The sequence below is a fragment of the Clarias gariepinus genome, chromosome 2 (genome assembly GCF_024256425.1).
Source record: "Clarias gariepinus isolate MV-2021 ecotype Netherlands chromosome 2, CGAR_prim_01v2, whole genome shotgun sequence".
NCBI classification, from domain to species: domain Eukaryota; kingdom Metazoa; phylum Chordata; class Actinopteri; order Siluriformes; family Clariidae; genus Clarias; species Clarias gariepinus.
The window spans coordinates 18196144-18213665 of record NC_071101.1 but is presented as its reverse complement, the minus strand read 5'-3'; the positions used below and the strand labels follow the sequence as shown (position 1 = coordinate 18213665).

The following is a 17522-nucleotide window of genomic DNA, read 5'->3' as shown; positions in this document are numbered from 1 at the left end:
ATGCAAATGTTGTATAATGTGCACATTTTCAAACTATTGTTTTAATCATTTAAAATACCTCCATTCACATTAAAAGAATCATGGGATTATTCGGTTGAGGAAACTCTCTCATCATGGAATGTTTTTTCCTGCCAGTAGTTAGAAATAATTGTACTTATTCCCATATGATGTGGCTGTGTTTTTGTCTTATTATACCACAGCAAATTACCAAATTCATATATATGAATGAGGATGAGTCAAAAATAATCTGCACTTTGGTTCTCTGGTTATATTAAAAATGTATATTGCCTACACTGGCTTATCTGTTTAAGACTACTGTCTTCCCAGTCACTGTTGTGCAGGTATGAAGGTGTTAGATCAGTTCATTTGTAACAGTCATACGAGCAAAAAAAAAAAGGATTCCTCACTTGCATGAAAAAAGATTAGCGTGCAGTGATTATTTTTTTGTGGTCTGAAAGTGTACCTGTAACTCTTGGATAAGCATAAACACAAGAAGAAATCTGCAAACAAAATTTCGACCAGTAACCTAAGGAAGTTGAAAGTTTCTCAGATTGAATCATTACCAGTAACGAGACATGGATTCCTTAATACGAGCCTGAGAGTAACCTGCAGAGAATTGAACGGTAACATCCTTAATCGCCGACCAAGAAAAAGTTAAAAAGTCAACCTTCAGCTGGAAATGTAATGCTTTCAGTTTTCTGGGATTCTCAAGAGGCAGTTTTGAAAAAACTACCACTGAGCCACCAGTGCCCAATAATAATAACAATAATTAGTATTTACTGTCTTCTGAGAACTGACTCGGCAGTAGCATAGGCACACTTGAAATTTCTTCAGAAATTTTTGCTCTCTAGTTATTATTATAACATTTGAGTAGTTGGACCAATGTGATCAGTTGAATCGAAAGATCTTATCACTAGCAGTTAAATGGGCAAAAGCTTGGACCACTTAGATAAAATAATGATGATGATAATAATAATAATAATAATAATAATAATAATAACATTTAAGGAGTTAGACCAAAGTGATCAGTTCGAATGGAAAATCTTATCACTAGCAGCTGAATGGGCAAAGCTTAAACCACTTAGACAAAATTGACAATTTGTTGTATAAAGTGGTAAAACATTATGGGATGTTACATGTATGGGTGAATAATCACTTCACATCACCCTGCCCTTGATTATTTTTCTATACCCACATCTCATTTAGTGAATTCCTCCTTACTCATTTTGAAGTGGACAGCGAGTTCCTCACAGAAGATATAAATAACTTTATGAAACTTAACAAGAAAATAATCTGAGTTTCAGGTAAGAGTGCGCTGTGTCTTTAAGCGTGACTGTGATTTGAGTTCTCTCCGCCATTTCCGTCTATCCTCTGTGCAGCCGGTAGCGTCCGTCACTCCAAAATCCCTAAGCGTGTGTTTATTTGTGTGTGTATGGACTTCAAAATACACAAATAATGTCACACGCCGCTGTGTAGGGTAGGTGCACACAACTTGCGCTGCACTTTATGCAGTGTGTAAAGCCATGCATGCGTTTAAAAAATCGTGATTAGAACCGGCTGAGCAGCAGACGCTAAATAAAGCGAGGAGTTATAAATAGACCGAGTGTAGAAGGGCACAGCTAGCATAGCTTAGCTTAGCATAGCATAGCATACAGCTTCGGCTAATAACAATTAGCTGTCATGTTACATGAGTTTACAAGCACTGTATAAAACCAGTAAACGAGTGCTGAGTTCTTCTGGTACTAAATATCTATTTAACGTAGTTTAATCCTTCTCATTGCGGTGTAATTACTTTTATTTGCAGTCTTGTGTTTGTAGCTTGTGCTGCTTGTCTCTCCCTCTCACTCCACGGAATATACAGGAACCAAAACAAAGCGCCTTGCCTAAGGAAATAAATTCACATCTGAGGATGTGTGATGATAAAAAGCAGACTGGACCTAAATATAAATGTTTAAATGTGATTTATTAACAGGCAATGTGTATATCTGAATTATAACGTAAAATACGGACTGTAATTGCTAAACTATCTAGTTTTAAAGGCAGTTTTAACTTACAGTATGTACAGTAATGCACCTTTTCACAACAGGCTACACATCTTGGATTTTTTTTTGGCATGTAAAACATTTACTATAACATTAGATAAACAAATGTGATGATCACGAGCTGATTGTCATGTTTGTATAACATGTCTGGTTTATATTCGTCAAGGAAGAAATTTTAATGGGATTCTTAAGGGTGACAGGACTAGAAGCTTTATATTTTTTTCCAGAATTTAGATAGGCAAAGGTTAGAGCGGCACTGAATCAAGATTGTGGAGTTTCCAATGCTGAGCCATGGATGATGAGGACAGCCAGGACGAGATGATCAACAAGAACATCTCTAACGGAAAGGGCAAAAGGCTCGCCACATCTATCCTCTCTGATGAAGGTATAGTGTATCAATATACTTTTTTTTTTTTTGGACAGCATTGATCTGTTCTAAGACAAAACATTTTGGTGCCCTTACTGTGTGTTATACTGTGAGTTTGTTATAACCTTCTTGGTTATAGTCTGAGAATATTTTCGAAGCTCACAGCAGATCTAAAGTTTATATTCAGTGGTGTAGCTAATGTACATATTAACACACACACACATAAACATACATACACAGTGTGTCACATAACATTCATATTGATGAAGTACTGAAATCATTAATGGAAACATAATAATACATAATGCTGCCATAATTCAATTAGAGTTTTTGCATTTTGTTTTTTGAGTTATTTGAGTTATTAAAGCTCTGCAAATACTGCATTATCTTGGACATTATATTTTGACCTGTTGTGACATTGTAATTTCATTTAAATATACACTCTAAATAACAATAGTTATATTTTGAATTTAGGAGAAATATTGTCAGCAGTTCACAAAAAAGAAAAACAAAACTGCATATCTCACCAATACATGCACCTGTAAAAAAAAAAAAGAAGCACAAACTGATTATTTTCCAGTGGTCTCTTATTCTTTATTCCAGAGCTGTGTGTATATACTTTTACAGTCTGCACTGATTGTAAATTTGCCAAATCTTTAGTTTTTGCATTTTACTTCAAATTATGATTGAGACAATAGACTTTTATTAAACTTATTTACAACTTACAAGCAATGTACATTTGTTTAAGGAGGTCTAAAACAAAATACATTCAAAGCCAGAGGGGGAAAATGCCCCTGTTTGACTGCAATCAGATGCATAAACAAAAGAAACTCACATTCAAGTGTCAAAAAGATAAAAAAATATGTTCTAGGTGCAAAAAAAAAAAAAAAAAATGCACTGTTTGCCTGGAAATTGTTGATTGTGACCCAATACAACATCTCGAACTTTTAACATTAAAAGGTTTACAAAATTATTTGTTTAAATACATCTGTAAACCTTTTACAGGTGTATTTAAAAAAAAATATTTGAATGAATGTCATATCTAAATAGACTTTATAAGCAATGTGTATTAGAGTTTTGGTACCTGAATAAATCTGATTAAACAAACTGACCTCAAAAGGACAACACAAGACACTGTAGTACCAAAATGAATTGGAAGTAAATCCCTTGCAGTAGGTTTATTTGCGGACAAGAGGGTAAAAAGTGCAGTGTTAGGCTGCACCTCATGCTTCAACACGGTAAAAAAAAAAAAAAAAACACCTTTCCCGAAAAGTTCTCAGATATTTCTTCTCCATTAAAAGAACAAAACTGAGCGCGCAGAAGACGCGACAAAGACACAGCACACGCACAAACAGCCTAGTTTTGAGGGATGGAGATGTCTGCATTCAATCAGCTGCATATAAACATTGACACATCGGAGACTGACCTTCTCTTTGGACATTTGCACTGACACATCCTCACAGCACAGTGGACGTGATGTACGCTGACAGAAGACGACGTCTTCTCGTTTATTAGTGTCCGCAGGACAGAAGTTGAAGGCCTGGTAGCGGTTAGCTAACTCGCTAAGTCTGACCGGACGTTAGTTAGCCGACAAGTGAACTCTGTGATGCTAAACACCAAGCGCGCACGCCGGCTGTCAACGTTGCCATAACAACCATGTTAAACAGGGAAACTATTACGTTTAGCATTATTGATGAGTATAACGTTTTTAATTTAAAGGTAGGAAACATACGCTTTATTACCAAAGAAGAACTAAGAGTGTCATGGAAGAAAATATTTAATTTTTTTTTTAATTTAGAAAAGGGAATTTATATATTTTCTCCAGAATTTAGATAGGCATAAAGCTAGAGATACACTGGATCAAGATTTTGGACAGCCTGGACGAGCTGGGCAACATGAACATCTTTTATGGAAAAGGCAAAAGATGCGCCACATCTGTCCTTTCTAATGAAGGTACTGTATAGTGTAAATTGTACTGATGGTCCAGTTTCTCTGTCTGAGACAAAACATTATCGTGGTTGCAGTTGTCTGCAGGTCTGCACATCTGTTAAATGTCGTAAAGCCCTTGCTGTATGTTATGAGTTTGTGAGAACTGCAAACCTTTGTGATTATAAAATCATTGTGGTTTTACTAAATAAAAGCCATATATGTACAGTATACATGCATACTATTTAGCAGGCAGACAGTGCAATTTCTTTTGCATATAACATGAAAAGTACTTTCTGACACTTGAATGTGTGTGGCTTTAAATGTAAATTTGCTTTGGTTTAAGCATCTGATTGCAGTCAAGCAGTTTCCTTCTTTCCATTAATGTATTTTGTCTCAGACCTCTATAACTGGGAATGTATGTTGATTGTAAGTTATTAGCAAGATTAATAAAAGTCTTTTTTTTTATCTCAAACAGCCAAATTACGTGCTTAGAAGTATAATATATAAATATATGGATTTAGACCAAACTTTTTAACTCTGAGAACCTTTGCCATAGACCAAAGTCTCATCTTTTTATTTTCTGATATTTAAATTTACATGTCAAACAACTTAAAACATTGCATCTTTGGTTGCAGACCACCCAATTCTTTAAGTGAGCAAAAGTATAAGAACAAAAAAGTCTGATAAAAACAAAATATTTCAATGACTGTTGCTTGAAACAGAATTTAATCAAGTGGATTTTAATATATTTTGCTGGTGATTTGGTCCCAAATGACAGTTTGATTGTCATTAAAATAGTCATGACAGCATTGAATTAAAAAGCATTGAAGTGACACACTAACATGCATTTAAGCTCTTTTTGATGTAATGTTTGCACTATTTAGAGGAAGATGGTGACGACTCATACGAGGATGATACAGACAGTGAGGAGGATGATGATTCCCAGGATGGAGAAGATGAAGGTGATGAAAAAGAGGAAGATGAGAGTGATCGTAAGGACATGCTGATTCTTTGAGTGCTTGTGTGTTATATATTGCCTTAAATTAAATGTACCATCATGTCTCTCTCTCTCTCTCTCTCTCTCTCTCTCTCTCTCTCTCTCTCGGGTCAAATTCTTTTATGAGTGAAAGGGAGCACTTGGGCATTTTTTAGTAAGAGTAATAAAGGTATATGATTCTTAGATGTAGAGCCAAAGTATTGTGGAATTTGTGTTACTATACAAATTAAACATAAAACTTTATAAAAAAGTATTTGTAGCCTTAGTTTCTCCACAGTTTTTATTTCTCTCTGCCTTGTATTTTTCAGAGAAAATAAAGTGAGCATTTAGACACAGTATTGTTTTTGTTATGTTATGTACTTCCAGTGCACATATCGACTTAAGATTTGTTCGTGTAATGTTTTAAACTACATCATACATATACAATTTTTCCTGGGATTTAGGTGCAGGCAAATTTCTGAACAATATGCATGTCATGCAATCTGAATTCTGTCCTCATATTCTGTATGTGTTTTGATAGATGAAGATGGTGAAAAGGAGGTGGAAGGAGCAGCAGGGACAGAACCAACTGATCTTGGGCTGAGCTCAGACGAAGATGCTGAGAAATGCCCTATCTGCCTCAACTCCTTCCATGAACAACCAGTAGCCACGCCCCAGAACTGTGAACACTACTTCTGTCTGGACTGCATTCTGGAGTGGGCCAAGGTGACGATTGGATTATGGGGTCGACAGTCTGCAGGTAGATTGCACATTATCACTTTGGAAGTAAATTTTTAATGATTATTTTTTTCCGTTCTCCTGTCATTAGAATGCCAACTCTTGTCCCATTGACCGCATTGTCTTCAGTAACATCCTACTGAGAAAATGCTTTGGAGGAAAAGTCCAGAAGACGGTATGGAAGTCATTACTGATTTATTGTCCTTATTTAAATGTGTGGTAGCCTGGAAAAAAAAAATCAGGTATTGTGGTAAACAATTTTTGGAAAATATCCAACCGACGAAGAAAGTCAGATTTTTCTGCCTATAAAATTCTTAGACACACCACATTTATGAAAACCATACATATATAAGTTTCTACAACTAAACGGAAATTTTGAAAGATCACTCTGGGTAAGTGACAATCATTACTAGCAAAGTGTGATTTCCTCTGACAGCGAATTTTAGGCTTAAATCAGGTTGATGTTGATGATCAACTCATGATTTAGTGATGTATTATAATTCTTTTGCATGGTAATTCATGTATTGCTGCACTGACTCTACAAAATGTTTGAAATTATAGATTAATTTGTACATGTTACAAGTGGTAAAATGTTGCAGTTCCTCTAAAATACTACAGTTGGTGCACTCTAAACTATTCACACATTGGCAGGCAGTACAGCATCATTTGTGGTAGGAGCAAAGTATTTGCTAAGTCTGTTTAGAATTGTAACAAAATCTAAAAAATAAATATATTGAGAATGAAGCAAAAAATCAATTAGTGAGTTTCTCAAAGTTGTATATGTTGTCTACCTTAAAGTATTTGTCCATAACTAATGATAAGACACCATACAGAACCTGGCTATCATGTGCATGTGTAGATTACAGTTGAGAGGCCAGGGACAAATGAACAAGAGGTGCAGGTGAATATGGATCTGGACCAGACTAGCTGTGAGGTGTGTGGAGGGACAGACAGAGAAGATCGCCTGCTGCTCTGTGACGGCTGTGATGCTGGGTAAGATGTTCATGCTGTATTTGTGTTTGTAGACACTCAGGATCATGTTCAACTGTCAAAGTTTCTAAAACACTAGATTAGGGAATGTACTTTATGCAGGCAAATTTTATGTACTCACCACAATGTCATGTCGGCTTGTACAGTTTAATGATGTACTGTACTATCTGCACAATATTCAGCTGTAGTAATGTTATTCTGTTTGGTGTACAAATTTGTTATAGGCTCTCAATTTAAGTTATAAAAGGTAAGCAAATGTAAATGCTTATAATAGCGCAAATTCAAATATTGTTTAGCAAAACAGGAATATTTCATCCACTTGCTGTAGTCTGTACAAACAGAAAATTGCTACAGAAATGCTACATTTAGACTAAAATAGTTCTTGATGATGTACAGTCGTGGCTATAAGTTTTGAGAATTACATAAATATCGGAAATTGGAAAAGTTGCTGCTTAAGTTTTTATAATAGCAATTTGTATATACTCAAGAATGTTATGAAGAGTGATCAGATGAATTGCATAGTCCTGCTTTGCCATGAAAATTAACTTAATACAAAAAAACCTTTCCACTGCATTTCATTGCTGTCATTAAAGGACCTGCTGAGATCATTTCAGTAATCGTCTTGTTAACTCAGGTAAGAATGTTGACGAGCAGGCTGGAGATCATTATGTCAGGCTGATTGGGTTAGAATGGCAGACTTGACATGTTAAAAGGAGGGTGATGCTTGAAATCATTGTTCTTCTATTGTGTTCCATGGTGACCTGCAAAGAAACGTGTGCAGCCCTCATTGCGTTGCATAAAAATGGCTTCACGGGGGAAGGATATTGTGGCGACTAAGATTGCACCTCAATCAACAATTTAGAGGATCATCAAGAACTTCAAGGAAAGAGGTTTAATTATTGTTAAGAAGGCTTCAGGGCGTCCAAGAAAGTCCAGCAAGCACCAGGAGCGCCTCCTAAAGAGGATTCAGCTGCGGGATCGGAGTGCCACTAGTGCAGAGCTTGCTCAGGAATGGCAGCAGGCAGGTGTGAGCGCATCTGCACGCACAGTGAGAGAAAGACTTGAAAGATGGCCTGGTGTTAAGAAGGCAGCAAAGACACTTCTCTCCAAAGTGAGAACTTCTCTCCAAAAAAACATCAGGGACAAATTGATCTTCTGCAGAAAGTATGGTGAATGGACTGCTGAGGACTGGGGCAAAGTCATATTCTCCGATGAAGCCTCTTTCCGATTGTTTGGGGCATCTAGAAAAAGGCTTGTCAGGAGAAGAGAAGGTGAGCGCTACTATCAGTCCTGTGTCATGCCAACAGTAAAGCATCCTGAGACCATTCATGTGTGGGGTTGCTTCTCATCCAAGGGAGTGGGCTCACTCACAATTTAGCCCCCAAACACAACCATGAATAAAGAATGGTACCAAAACACCCTCCAACAGCAACTTCTTCCAACAATCCAACAACAGTTTGTTGAAGAACAATGTATTTTCCAGCACGATAGAGCACCGTGCCATAAGGCAAAAGTGATAACTAAGTGGCTCGGTAACCAAAACGTTGAAATTTTGGGTCCATTGCCTGGAAACTCCCCAGATCTTAATCCCATTGAGAACTTGTGGTCAATCCTCAAGAGGCGGGGGGACAAACAAAAACCCACTAGAAGGGTGGACAAACTCCAAGAAGTGATTATGAAAGAATCGTTTTTTCTCAGTCAGGGTTTGGCCTAGAAGTTGATGGAGAGCATGCCCAGTCGAATTGCAGAGGGCCTAAAAAAGAAGGGTCAACTTTGCAAATACTGACTCTTTGCATAAATGTCATGTAATTGTCGATAAAAGCCTTTGAAACGTATGAAGTGCTTGTAATAACCGAGTTAAACATCTTATAATTAGATTTAAAATGTGATGTCGTAAATATTTTATTGTTAGGTTTGTTTGTAGATAATTACATTCTTCATCAGGATTTTAAAAACTTTAAATAAGTCTTGCCTAAGTTTGGTGTTGCAGTGTATTAATGTGGTGGCAGTATTACAGACCTTTCTGACACTCCTGCTCTTCTCCTGAAGGTACCATATGGAGTGTTTGACACCTCCTTTGGATGCAGTGCCTGTTGAGGAGTGGTTTTGCCCAGGATGTTCACCAAACAGCAGAAGTAATAAGCCAGATGATAATTTTTTATTTTTGTGATTATATGTTCAAATAATACAGTAATGGTATCAGTTTTTAAGCGGATTTAAAACTGCTACACACAATTTTCTCACTTCTGACTCAAAGAAAAGCCTTCTGTTTCTGGTTCAGGATCTCAGCGGTCGAGTGAGGAGGACAGCAGTGTTCTTCCTACCACCAGTCGCTCTCGGTCGTCGGGCACCAGACCCACACGTGCAATTGCACGGACGCAGCACAGCGAGAGGGTCCGGGCCAATGTCAACAGACACCGCATCACACAGGCACGCACGGCTGCACAGGTTTGCATGATGCTTATGTCTGGCTCTCCTAACATACTGGTGCTTAAGAGGAGAACTGTTGGCTGTTCTCGGTTTCCTCAAAGGCATCACGTTCTTGTCACTCTCCATTAAACAAGGCATAGTTTTCCCCTAAACATCATGGCCCTAGAATCTCCCTAACAGGCATAAAAACTTGTAATGTGATGCACGCTCTGCCATATGAACATTACTAAAGTGTCTTTGAAGTGCATTGTGCTAGTAATGTTTTTTTTTTTTTGTTGTTGTTTTAATAGTTATATATGCAATAAAAATACTGATTGAGAACTGCAGTACACCATGTCTACCTGAATTATTCCTGCATGTCGTGACGCACTGATTTTGTTGCTGTTTCAGCTTGCGCCTCGGTACTTGATGCAGTCCACTTGGCTGGATGAGACCATCAATGCTGTAGTTGCTGGACTTAACACAGCTGTGTATGTGAGAGACCTAACTCCCCGGCCAAGAGCTCGCAGGAGACGCAGGAAAGGTAGCAACAAAAAAAAAAAGGGAGGAAACATGAATGCCTAGAATGCCTAAAATCACATGTCACATGAGTGACATGTGATTGTATTTTTAATCAATGATTAAATCTTGCCATTTTTAACTGTTTATATTACCATTGTCTAAAATTTATATTTTTAATATAGCACCAAGAAAGAAAACCTTGAAAGATGGAAAGGAGATTAAGGGTAAAACCTCAACCATGAAGGGAAAACGGCGGAAACGTAGAGTGAGGAGAACAAAATCAAGAAAAAAAGTGGTATGTTCTGGCCTGTTTCATTTTACCCTCTGTTTATTAATATTTTTTTATGATTTGTTTCTATGATATGACAACATGCCCACCGGCTTAGATGCAAAGTACAGTAAGTTGTAAGACATTCAAATCAGAACTGCCAGGTTTCTTTCTGTCCTTTTGCCTAAACCCTTAGAGGCGATTAATGCTCTTATGGATATTAATATTGAACATCTGTGTTCTGAAAGTCTCTTCCATACTCATAAATGACTTTACCACAGGGCTTCTCATATGTAATATTTAAATGTCCGAATCTTATTTCTATTTAAGGTCAAAGGTCTGGAACGGTAGGTGATAAACAACAGACTTTAATTAAATTTGCTCATAATTTACAAGCAACATACATTCATGTTTAAAGCAGTCTGAAAGAAAATAAATTCAAGGCTAGAAGAAGAAATGCCATTGTTTGGCTGCAGTCAGATGCTTAAATCAAAATTATTCTAAATTTAAAGCAGCACTCAAATGCAATTCTTTCTCCTTTTCCAAACACTGGAGAGTTTGCACCATAGATGTGCATGAAAGAAATGTGCTCTTTTGTATGCGTTCTTGATGCGTGTCTTCATTTTAAAACAACTAAAGTGAGCATGCAGCAGACACAATATGTAAACGGCCCCTAACACAGTCAAAATACACAGCATCCTCTTGTGAGAAATCGTCTGATTTCAATTAGCTGCCTACAAATTGCCATAAACAAGTGTGGACGCTAGACGGAGACACTAACGTTTTTCTCTGCACATTTAGATCATGACATCACCACATAGATAATGTAATGTACACTGAAAGAAGACGCCAAAGTCCCTCATTTCCGCGCCCACATGACAGAATGTGAATAGCTAACTCGCTAGTTTTGAACGGGCACCTGTTAGCCGACCCTTAAATTCAAACATCGAACGCCTGCCGGGTGTCAACGTTGCCATGATTTCATTCAGAGAAACTAGTTTTAGCTTTAATCTCAGGTCGAGATCGCTGTAACGTTTTCTAAATAGACTGGCAAACCAAACAGTTTATTGATGGGTTTAACACGTTTTTATTTTAAGTTAGGGAACATAGACTTGAGTAAACTGTATTATTGAACTTCTAATACGAGGTGTGGGCTGAAACTGGACTTCAATCTGATGAACCATGCTTTATTTTGCCCTCCTAGTTAGTGAAAAAGAAGACCACTCACGGGCGCCTTGCACAGAATCTGGGCCTGAGGAAACCCAGCCGGAGTTCTGTTATCCCATCTGTGTACCGCCCATGTGAGCAAACACTGGGGAGCATGAGAGCAGACATCGGGGCAGCCTCCCTCTCTATTTATGGAGACCCCTTTGACCTTGATCCCATTGATGATGGGTAATTTTGTGACACATTATTTTTTAATATGTTTAGATTAAATTAAAAAATGAAAATTTGGCATGACATTTACATGAATGGTTGATTGTTCGATACTTCTTATACAGTGTAACTATATAATAAAACTAACTTATTTTAGTGATTATCCTTAATATGTTTGCCCTGATGTGTACACACCATTTTATTTCACTTTAAAATTAAAATTGTATTTAATTGATTATTATTATTTATTTTTTAATAAAGTTTTTGCACTTTGTCAAATTTGGTTTCATGAGTGTGGCCAATGTTTTGCTAGACCTAAAGAGTGGAATTGTGTTTCTTTAGGGATGAAGAGATGGAGCAGGTTCCAGTTCAGCCCTCCTTGTTGGAAGCTAAACGGCGAGGTTTGTCCCGCTCTGCTCTGCGCTCACACCAGCCTGTGGCCAGACCCTTACTTGCTGGGTTGTCCAGGTAACCAGTTACACCACAAGTCCCCTATATTGGTAATATACACTATATCAGCAAATCTCTGTCCAACTAAAATCATTGCTACATTGAAAATATATGTGAAGTAAATATATATTGATTATCGTCAACTAGTATTTCCTTTATTAGGTTTTAGATGAATGTTGTCTTTAAACCTAGTACTAAATATTTTACTGATTTTAAATGCTTCAAGGCTGATATCCCTCTGTAATGTGCTTGTCATTGATTAACAGACGAGGGCGTAGTATTCCCCTGGTTGAGGAGGATGACGTGGCTGCAGCAAACCCAGATTTGCTGGGAAGTATACTGAGTAGTCAAAGCTTATTGCTGATGGACAGCTCTGATGTGGTTATCAACAGGGATGGCTCACTAACAGCCCCCAAACATAGTATGTTTCCTATTATTCATGTTTAATTGCACACACAGTAGTCTTATCATGAACACATCATGAACACATTTCCAATATTAGGCTGGCAATAAACTTTTGTCTTTTTTTTTCTCAGCATATTCAGAATGATTATGCAACATACTTATTCGAGAAAAGAAAACTGCAAGCAGTGCACAAGTTTTAATTCATGTTGTGTTTTCAGAGATTAAATCAGGATCAAAAATATACATATATCACATCAAATATTTGTTGCAGATTTTATTGCTTTATTCATTCCACAAACAGGTTTGATGTGTGTTTAGTATTATTGTCCTGTTTGAACCGTTAATGATACCTTCCATTAGCCTCACCGAAATGGATTTCAACAGCCCTAGGCAAGATGGTGGGAATCCAGACAAACTTTAGTGTTCAAACGACGTGGACTGGATATGACAACCTTGATCTTGCTGATGAGTTAGGAAGCATAAATGCGCAGTAGCTATTTAATTTTCTAATCAAGTCTATTTTTTTGAAAAAAAAAAAAAGCACTGTCACCTTGCACCACCAGTGTCTGGGTTTAACTTTCTCATAAATGTTTAAAATATATATATATTTTTTTATCTAATACAGTTCAATCCACGGTAACTGAGATTGCATAGTAATATCATCCAGTTGTGGCTGAATGTGTGTTTACTTGTTTTGTTGTGATGCTGCTCTGATTAGCTATTTCATTGTGTCACCTGCCTGCAAAGCATATATGACCTAGCTTCACTGTCATCCTTCTTATGTTGTCATCACATCACGTTCAGTGGGCAGGCAACACGTCTTGCTTTGAAGAATTTTTGTGAATAGAGTGATCACAGTATAAATCCCTGTATAACCTAATGCTCTGCTGAGTAATTCTACAGTTTCTAATGACCTAATTATTTTAACATTATTGTTCTCCTTTTAGCCTCTTTGCCATCTCCGAGAAGCAGCATCGCAGAAAACTCTGGTTTAAATCTGACACCTGACTTTAATTCCAGCAGAGAGCCTGCACCTTCTTCCAGCCCTATAACAAACTTATCACAAAGCATTGAACAGCCCACTCCATCCCCAGTAATACTTCCAACATTATGTCCACCCACTTTACATGCACCTACATCTGTTCCTGGACATCCACGTCTAGTTTCACCTCTTCCACATAGGCCTGCTACCACAACCTCTGCTGGATCAGTACACAGTCAGTGGGGTACCTGTAGCATCAGAGGCCAGTCGTCAGCAAGGGTTACAAATGGAGCTTCTGACTCTCATCTCGGGGATAGGCAAAGGTCCACAAACGTCCCTGCAAAAAAGCCTCCTCCCAAGCCAGTATGGGTGGACGTGTCTGTGTTGCCAAGGATACCAAAGATTAAGAGAGAAAACAGTTCTGGGGCTCATGGCAGCACTGGGAGCAATAACAACACCTTACCAGTATCTTCCATAACAAGTTTAGCAGGAGACAAAGGCCGGCAAAGTTCAGTTGACCAACAGGGAACAGGTGAAAGTAGGCAGGGTGGGCTGAAAGACGGCCAGAGGCAAAGACCGGACAGAGCTGTATCATTGTCTTCTTTTTCTAGCTCCTTCTCTACTCCATCAACCTCTTCCACTTTAACATTAAATTCATCATCCTCTTCTTCTTCTATAAGTTTCCGCATAAGTAGCAGTGGAAATCCATGGCATGCTCGGAGGCTTTCAGCACCTGATCAAGTTCTGCATACAAAAGGTAAAGGAACTGTAAGGAAAAATCAGAAGGACAAGCAGACGTTGCTGTCGTCTTATTCACAGGCCAAAAAGGCCTCTGTTGGGAGTGAGGCCTATGATCCCTTTAATCCCACAGGATCCGATGCGTCAGAAGATGAGAATGACATGCCTGAAATGAATATACAAAGCCCCCCACCCACAGAACAAACTATGGGGCAAAATGAAGGTTCTGTACATGAAATCAAAACAGAATCCATGGACTTGGATATGCCTGAGGACAATGAAATACCTGAAATAAAACTGGAAATTAAAAAGGAGCCAACCTCTCCCAAGGATGACTTGTGGCCATCGCCTTCCCATCAGCCAGCCATCCTGCTTGCAACTCCATCTGAGAGTCTTGCTGCTCTTGTGGCATACAGTGGAAGCCCTCTGGTCTCTGATGCTGAGGACAGTGAAAATTCCAAAGGGTCGTTAACAAAAGCTCTGGATCGTTCAAGATCTCACTCACCCTCCAGTCACCACAGTGAGCAAAAGATTAAAAGAGAGGTAAAGGCTGAACCAGACCTTGAAACATCATCTGTAAAATCTACATCTCCAGTTGTGTCTCAGGTAAGCAAAGGAAATGGGTTTATACATGAACCGTCATCCATATCAGGAAGTTCGAATGTTAATCACAAAAGCAAGGAGGAAGAAATAAGATCATCATGTGTTGGGACAGAAGAGGAGAGGAAGCCACATTGTGCCTCCAACAGTCCTTCTTTCAAAGGCTCTGAACGGTCTGATAAACAGAAGAAACACCCGCGGTCTGAAGACCGAAGGCGGTCACGTTCTAGGTCACCGCGCCGCAGACGATCTCGCTCAAGATCTAGAGAGCGAAGTCACTTTAGGGACAGAAGGCGTTTAAGTCGCTCAAGCAGCAGCGAAAGCTCTAGAAAGAGAAGAAGAAAAAATGACAACAAAGAAAAAGACGGACAGAAAACATCAAAGAAGAAAAGATACTCTCGCTCACGGTCAAGATCTCGATCTAGATCCAGATCCAGGTCAAGGTCCAGAGAAAAGAGGAGAGAACGAACACAAACCTCTTCCTCAAGATCAAGAGATAGAAATGAAACAAGATCAAGAGATAGAAATGAAACAAGATCAAAAAGAAAAAGGTCTAGATCAAACTCTAGAGACCGGAGACGGAGAGAGAATGTTTCAGAAGGCCCTCGGCACAGAGAACGGCATGCCGACAAAAGAGTACTATACTCTTCTGCTACGGAAAAGGGGTCAACTCACAGTATTGACAAAAACGTGCCGTCACTGAGGGACGCGCAGACAGGACAAAATGAATGTAACACTACGCTCTCAGTTGTTTCAGTTAAAGAGGAGACTGATTGCAGTAGTCAAGAAAATCTGCGATTAATTGAAGGGCATGGGAAACAAATTTCCGAGGATGTTCTTTCAATTAGTGTGACACACAAATCATGTGGATCCAAACCGATTGAAATCAAAGAAGAAAAAGACTCCCTACTTAGTGAGATCAAAGAATCCCAGGTACTAAAAGATCACCTGACCAAGCAGATTAAAGTAGAGCAGATCTGGCCTGATGAGGAGGAGGACTCCTGCAGTAATGATGATGATGATGCTCTTGTGATTAATTTATCTCCACCTGACCCTGCTCCTACAGATTGTGAAAAGTTCACTGCATGTGAATCAACAAACCTGATCGTGGGGCCAAAGGAGGAAATGGAAGTAGAACCTCTGCAAGCATCATGTCCAGTAAAACAAGAGCCGATAGACTCTTCAGATGAAGAGATCAATGTGGATTATTTGATTGACAACTTGGACTTCATTAAGAAGGAGATGAAAGATGAGCAAGTAACTGATGCAGGTACAGTTGAGTCCCAGGTTGATTTAAACAAAGAGTCAGCAGGGGTCAAACAGGAGATGGAGCCAGTGTTGGTCATGGCAGGCACCAAAGCCAAGTCACAGGGTAAACGAGTCACCTGGAATATACAAGAGCCAGTGGTGTCCCAGCCAGACAAAATGAGCAGTAAGTTAAGGATTATTTATGTGCCTTCCATGTAGATGTGAGATTGTTTTTGTTTTTTGATTAGTTAATATTTGACGAGCATTAGGACAATACTCGTTCCTCATTTAGGGACAAGACTAAAACATTTCCCCTCAGATGAGTTTACAGTGGTTATTCTTAATGATTTCGCACAAACGGAAAGATGAAATTTGCCTGTGAACTTATACAGTGCAGTATTTATTCACAGTATTATGAACTAACTGTGATTTGTTCAGAAGCATTTTGTAGAATGATTGATTTCAGTCATTGCATTCATGAGCAATAAAAAAACGATCATGCAAATGGTATCATTGTAAATATTTATTTAGTTTTTTTCTCCTCGCACTCTGCACCCCTTCCTGCCCAGGTTGCCAAATCATTGTACTTCTACAACTTCAAGCAGTTAATACATGCTGGCATATTTAATATTATTATTTTTATTCATGACATTATGGAAAATAATTTGTGACCTATAATACAAAAGTGGACAGAGTTTTTGGGGAGGCTTTCAATGGAGCCCTGCTTCCCTCAGCTTCCCCACAATTCAAACCACAATGTAAGCATAGTGAAAAAAACCTACGATAGCATGTACACGCTTAATTTAATTGTGGCTTGGTTGAAGGTGTCTCCGATTAACATTTAAAAATGTCACCTAGTCAGAGACAGCCCAGTATTTTTTCTTTTTTTTCTTTACTATTTTCTATATAATTTAATATAGAGAAAACTGAATTTTTTCCTCTTGTCACTTTCAGAACTTGCACTATTTAAATTAAAGCTGAAGCAGGAAGGGTCACGTAAGACTGCATCCTCCTCTACTACGCAGATCACTGGTCAGGTACAGCCATGTTTTTCTGCCTCCTTCTCAGTCTCTTAATACCACAACGACTCATCAGTGCTGAAGTCTGTTGTAAGAGTGTACTGTACATGCACGCTGACAGGCTCGGGTGGCAGCAGATAGTGTCATAGTGTCGTAGTGTTGTTTACAGAGCAGGGTAGGTCCGTCATGTGACTGAAACTGAAAGTAAATAAGCAGTGAATTTCAATGGAAATGAAGAACCCAGAGCAGGAAAATCAGAACCTTTAGAGATAACAATGACCTTTTATGAAATGCTTATATGTAGCATATTTGTGTATAACATATATCTGCACAGATTGCCTGTCTGCAGTTATGAATCTAATATCATACATGCATAGTTTTTATTTATTTGTTTATTTTCTACTTAGCCACACTGAAAAGATTTTAATAGAGTGGTGAGAAAATAAATCAGCATGTACTTTA

At 38.3% G+C, this 17522-nt stretch overlaps 1 protein-coding gene across 2 annotated transcripts in view; it reads left to right on the top strand.

Moving 5' to 3' along the window:
- The first annotated feature begins 1369 nt into the window (after window positions 1–1369).
- The window catches only part of phrf1 (PHD and ring finger domains 1), a 20850-nt gene continuing 4697 nt past the window's right edge, over window positions 1370–17522 (top strand). The window contains exons 1-15 of one of the 2 annotated variants that reach the window (XM_053482973.1): window positions 1370–1477; window positions 2270–2427; window positions 5223–5300; window positions 5856–6040; window positions 6144–6227; window positions 6912–7045; window positions 9092–9177; window positions 9324–9490; window positions 9863–9995; window positions 10156–10268; window positions 11446–11636; window positions 11961–12086; window positions 12335–12489; window positions 13421–16225; window positions 16996–17078. In XM_053482973.1, the coding sequence (XP_053338948.1) occupies window positions 2334–2427; window positions 5223–5300; window positions 5856–6040; window positions 6144–6227; window positions 6912–7045; window positions 9092–9177; window positions 9324–9490; window positions 9863–9995; window positions 10156–10268; window positions 11446–11636; window positions 11961–12086; window positions 12335–12489; window positions 13421–16225; window positions 16996–17078 (4434 nt within the window). In that variant the 5' untranslated portion in view covers window positions 1370–1477; window positions 2270–2333. Of the gene's footprint in view, window positions 1478–2269; window positions 2428–5222; window positions 5331–5855; window positions 6041–6143; window positions 6228–6911; window positions 7046–9091; window positions 9178–9323; window positions 9491–9862; window positions 9996–10155; window positions 10269–11445; window positions 11637–11960; window positions 12087–12334; window positions 12490–13420; window positions 16226–16995; window positions 17079–17522 lie in introns of both variants that reach the window. The other variant, XM_053482963.1, reaches the window with a different exon arrangement.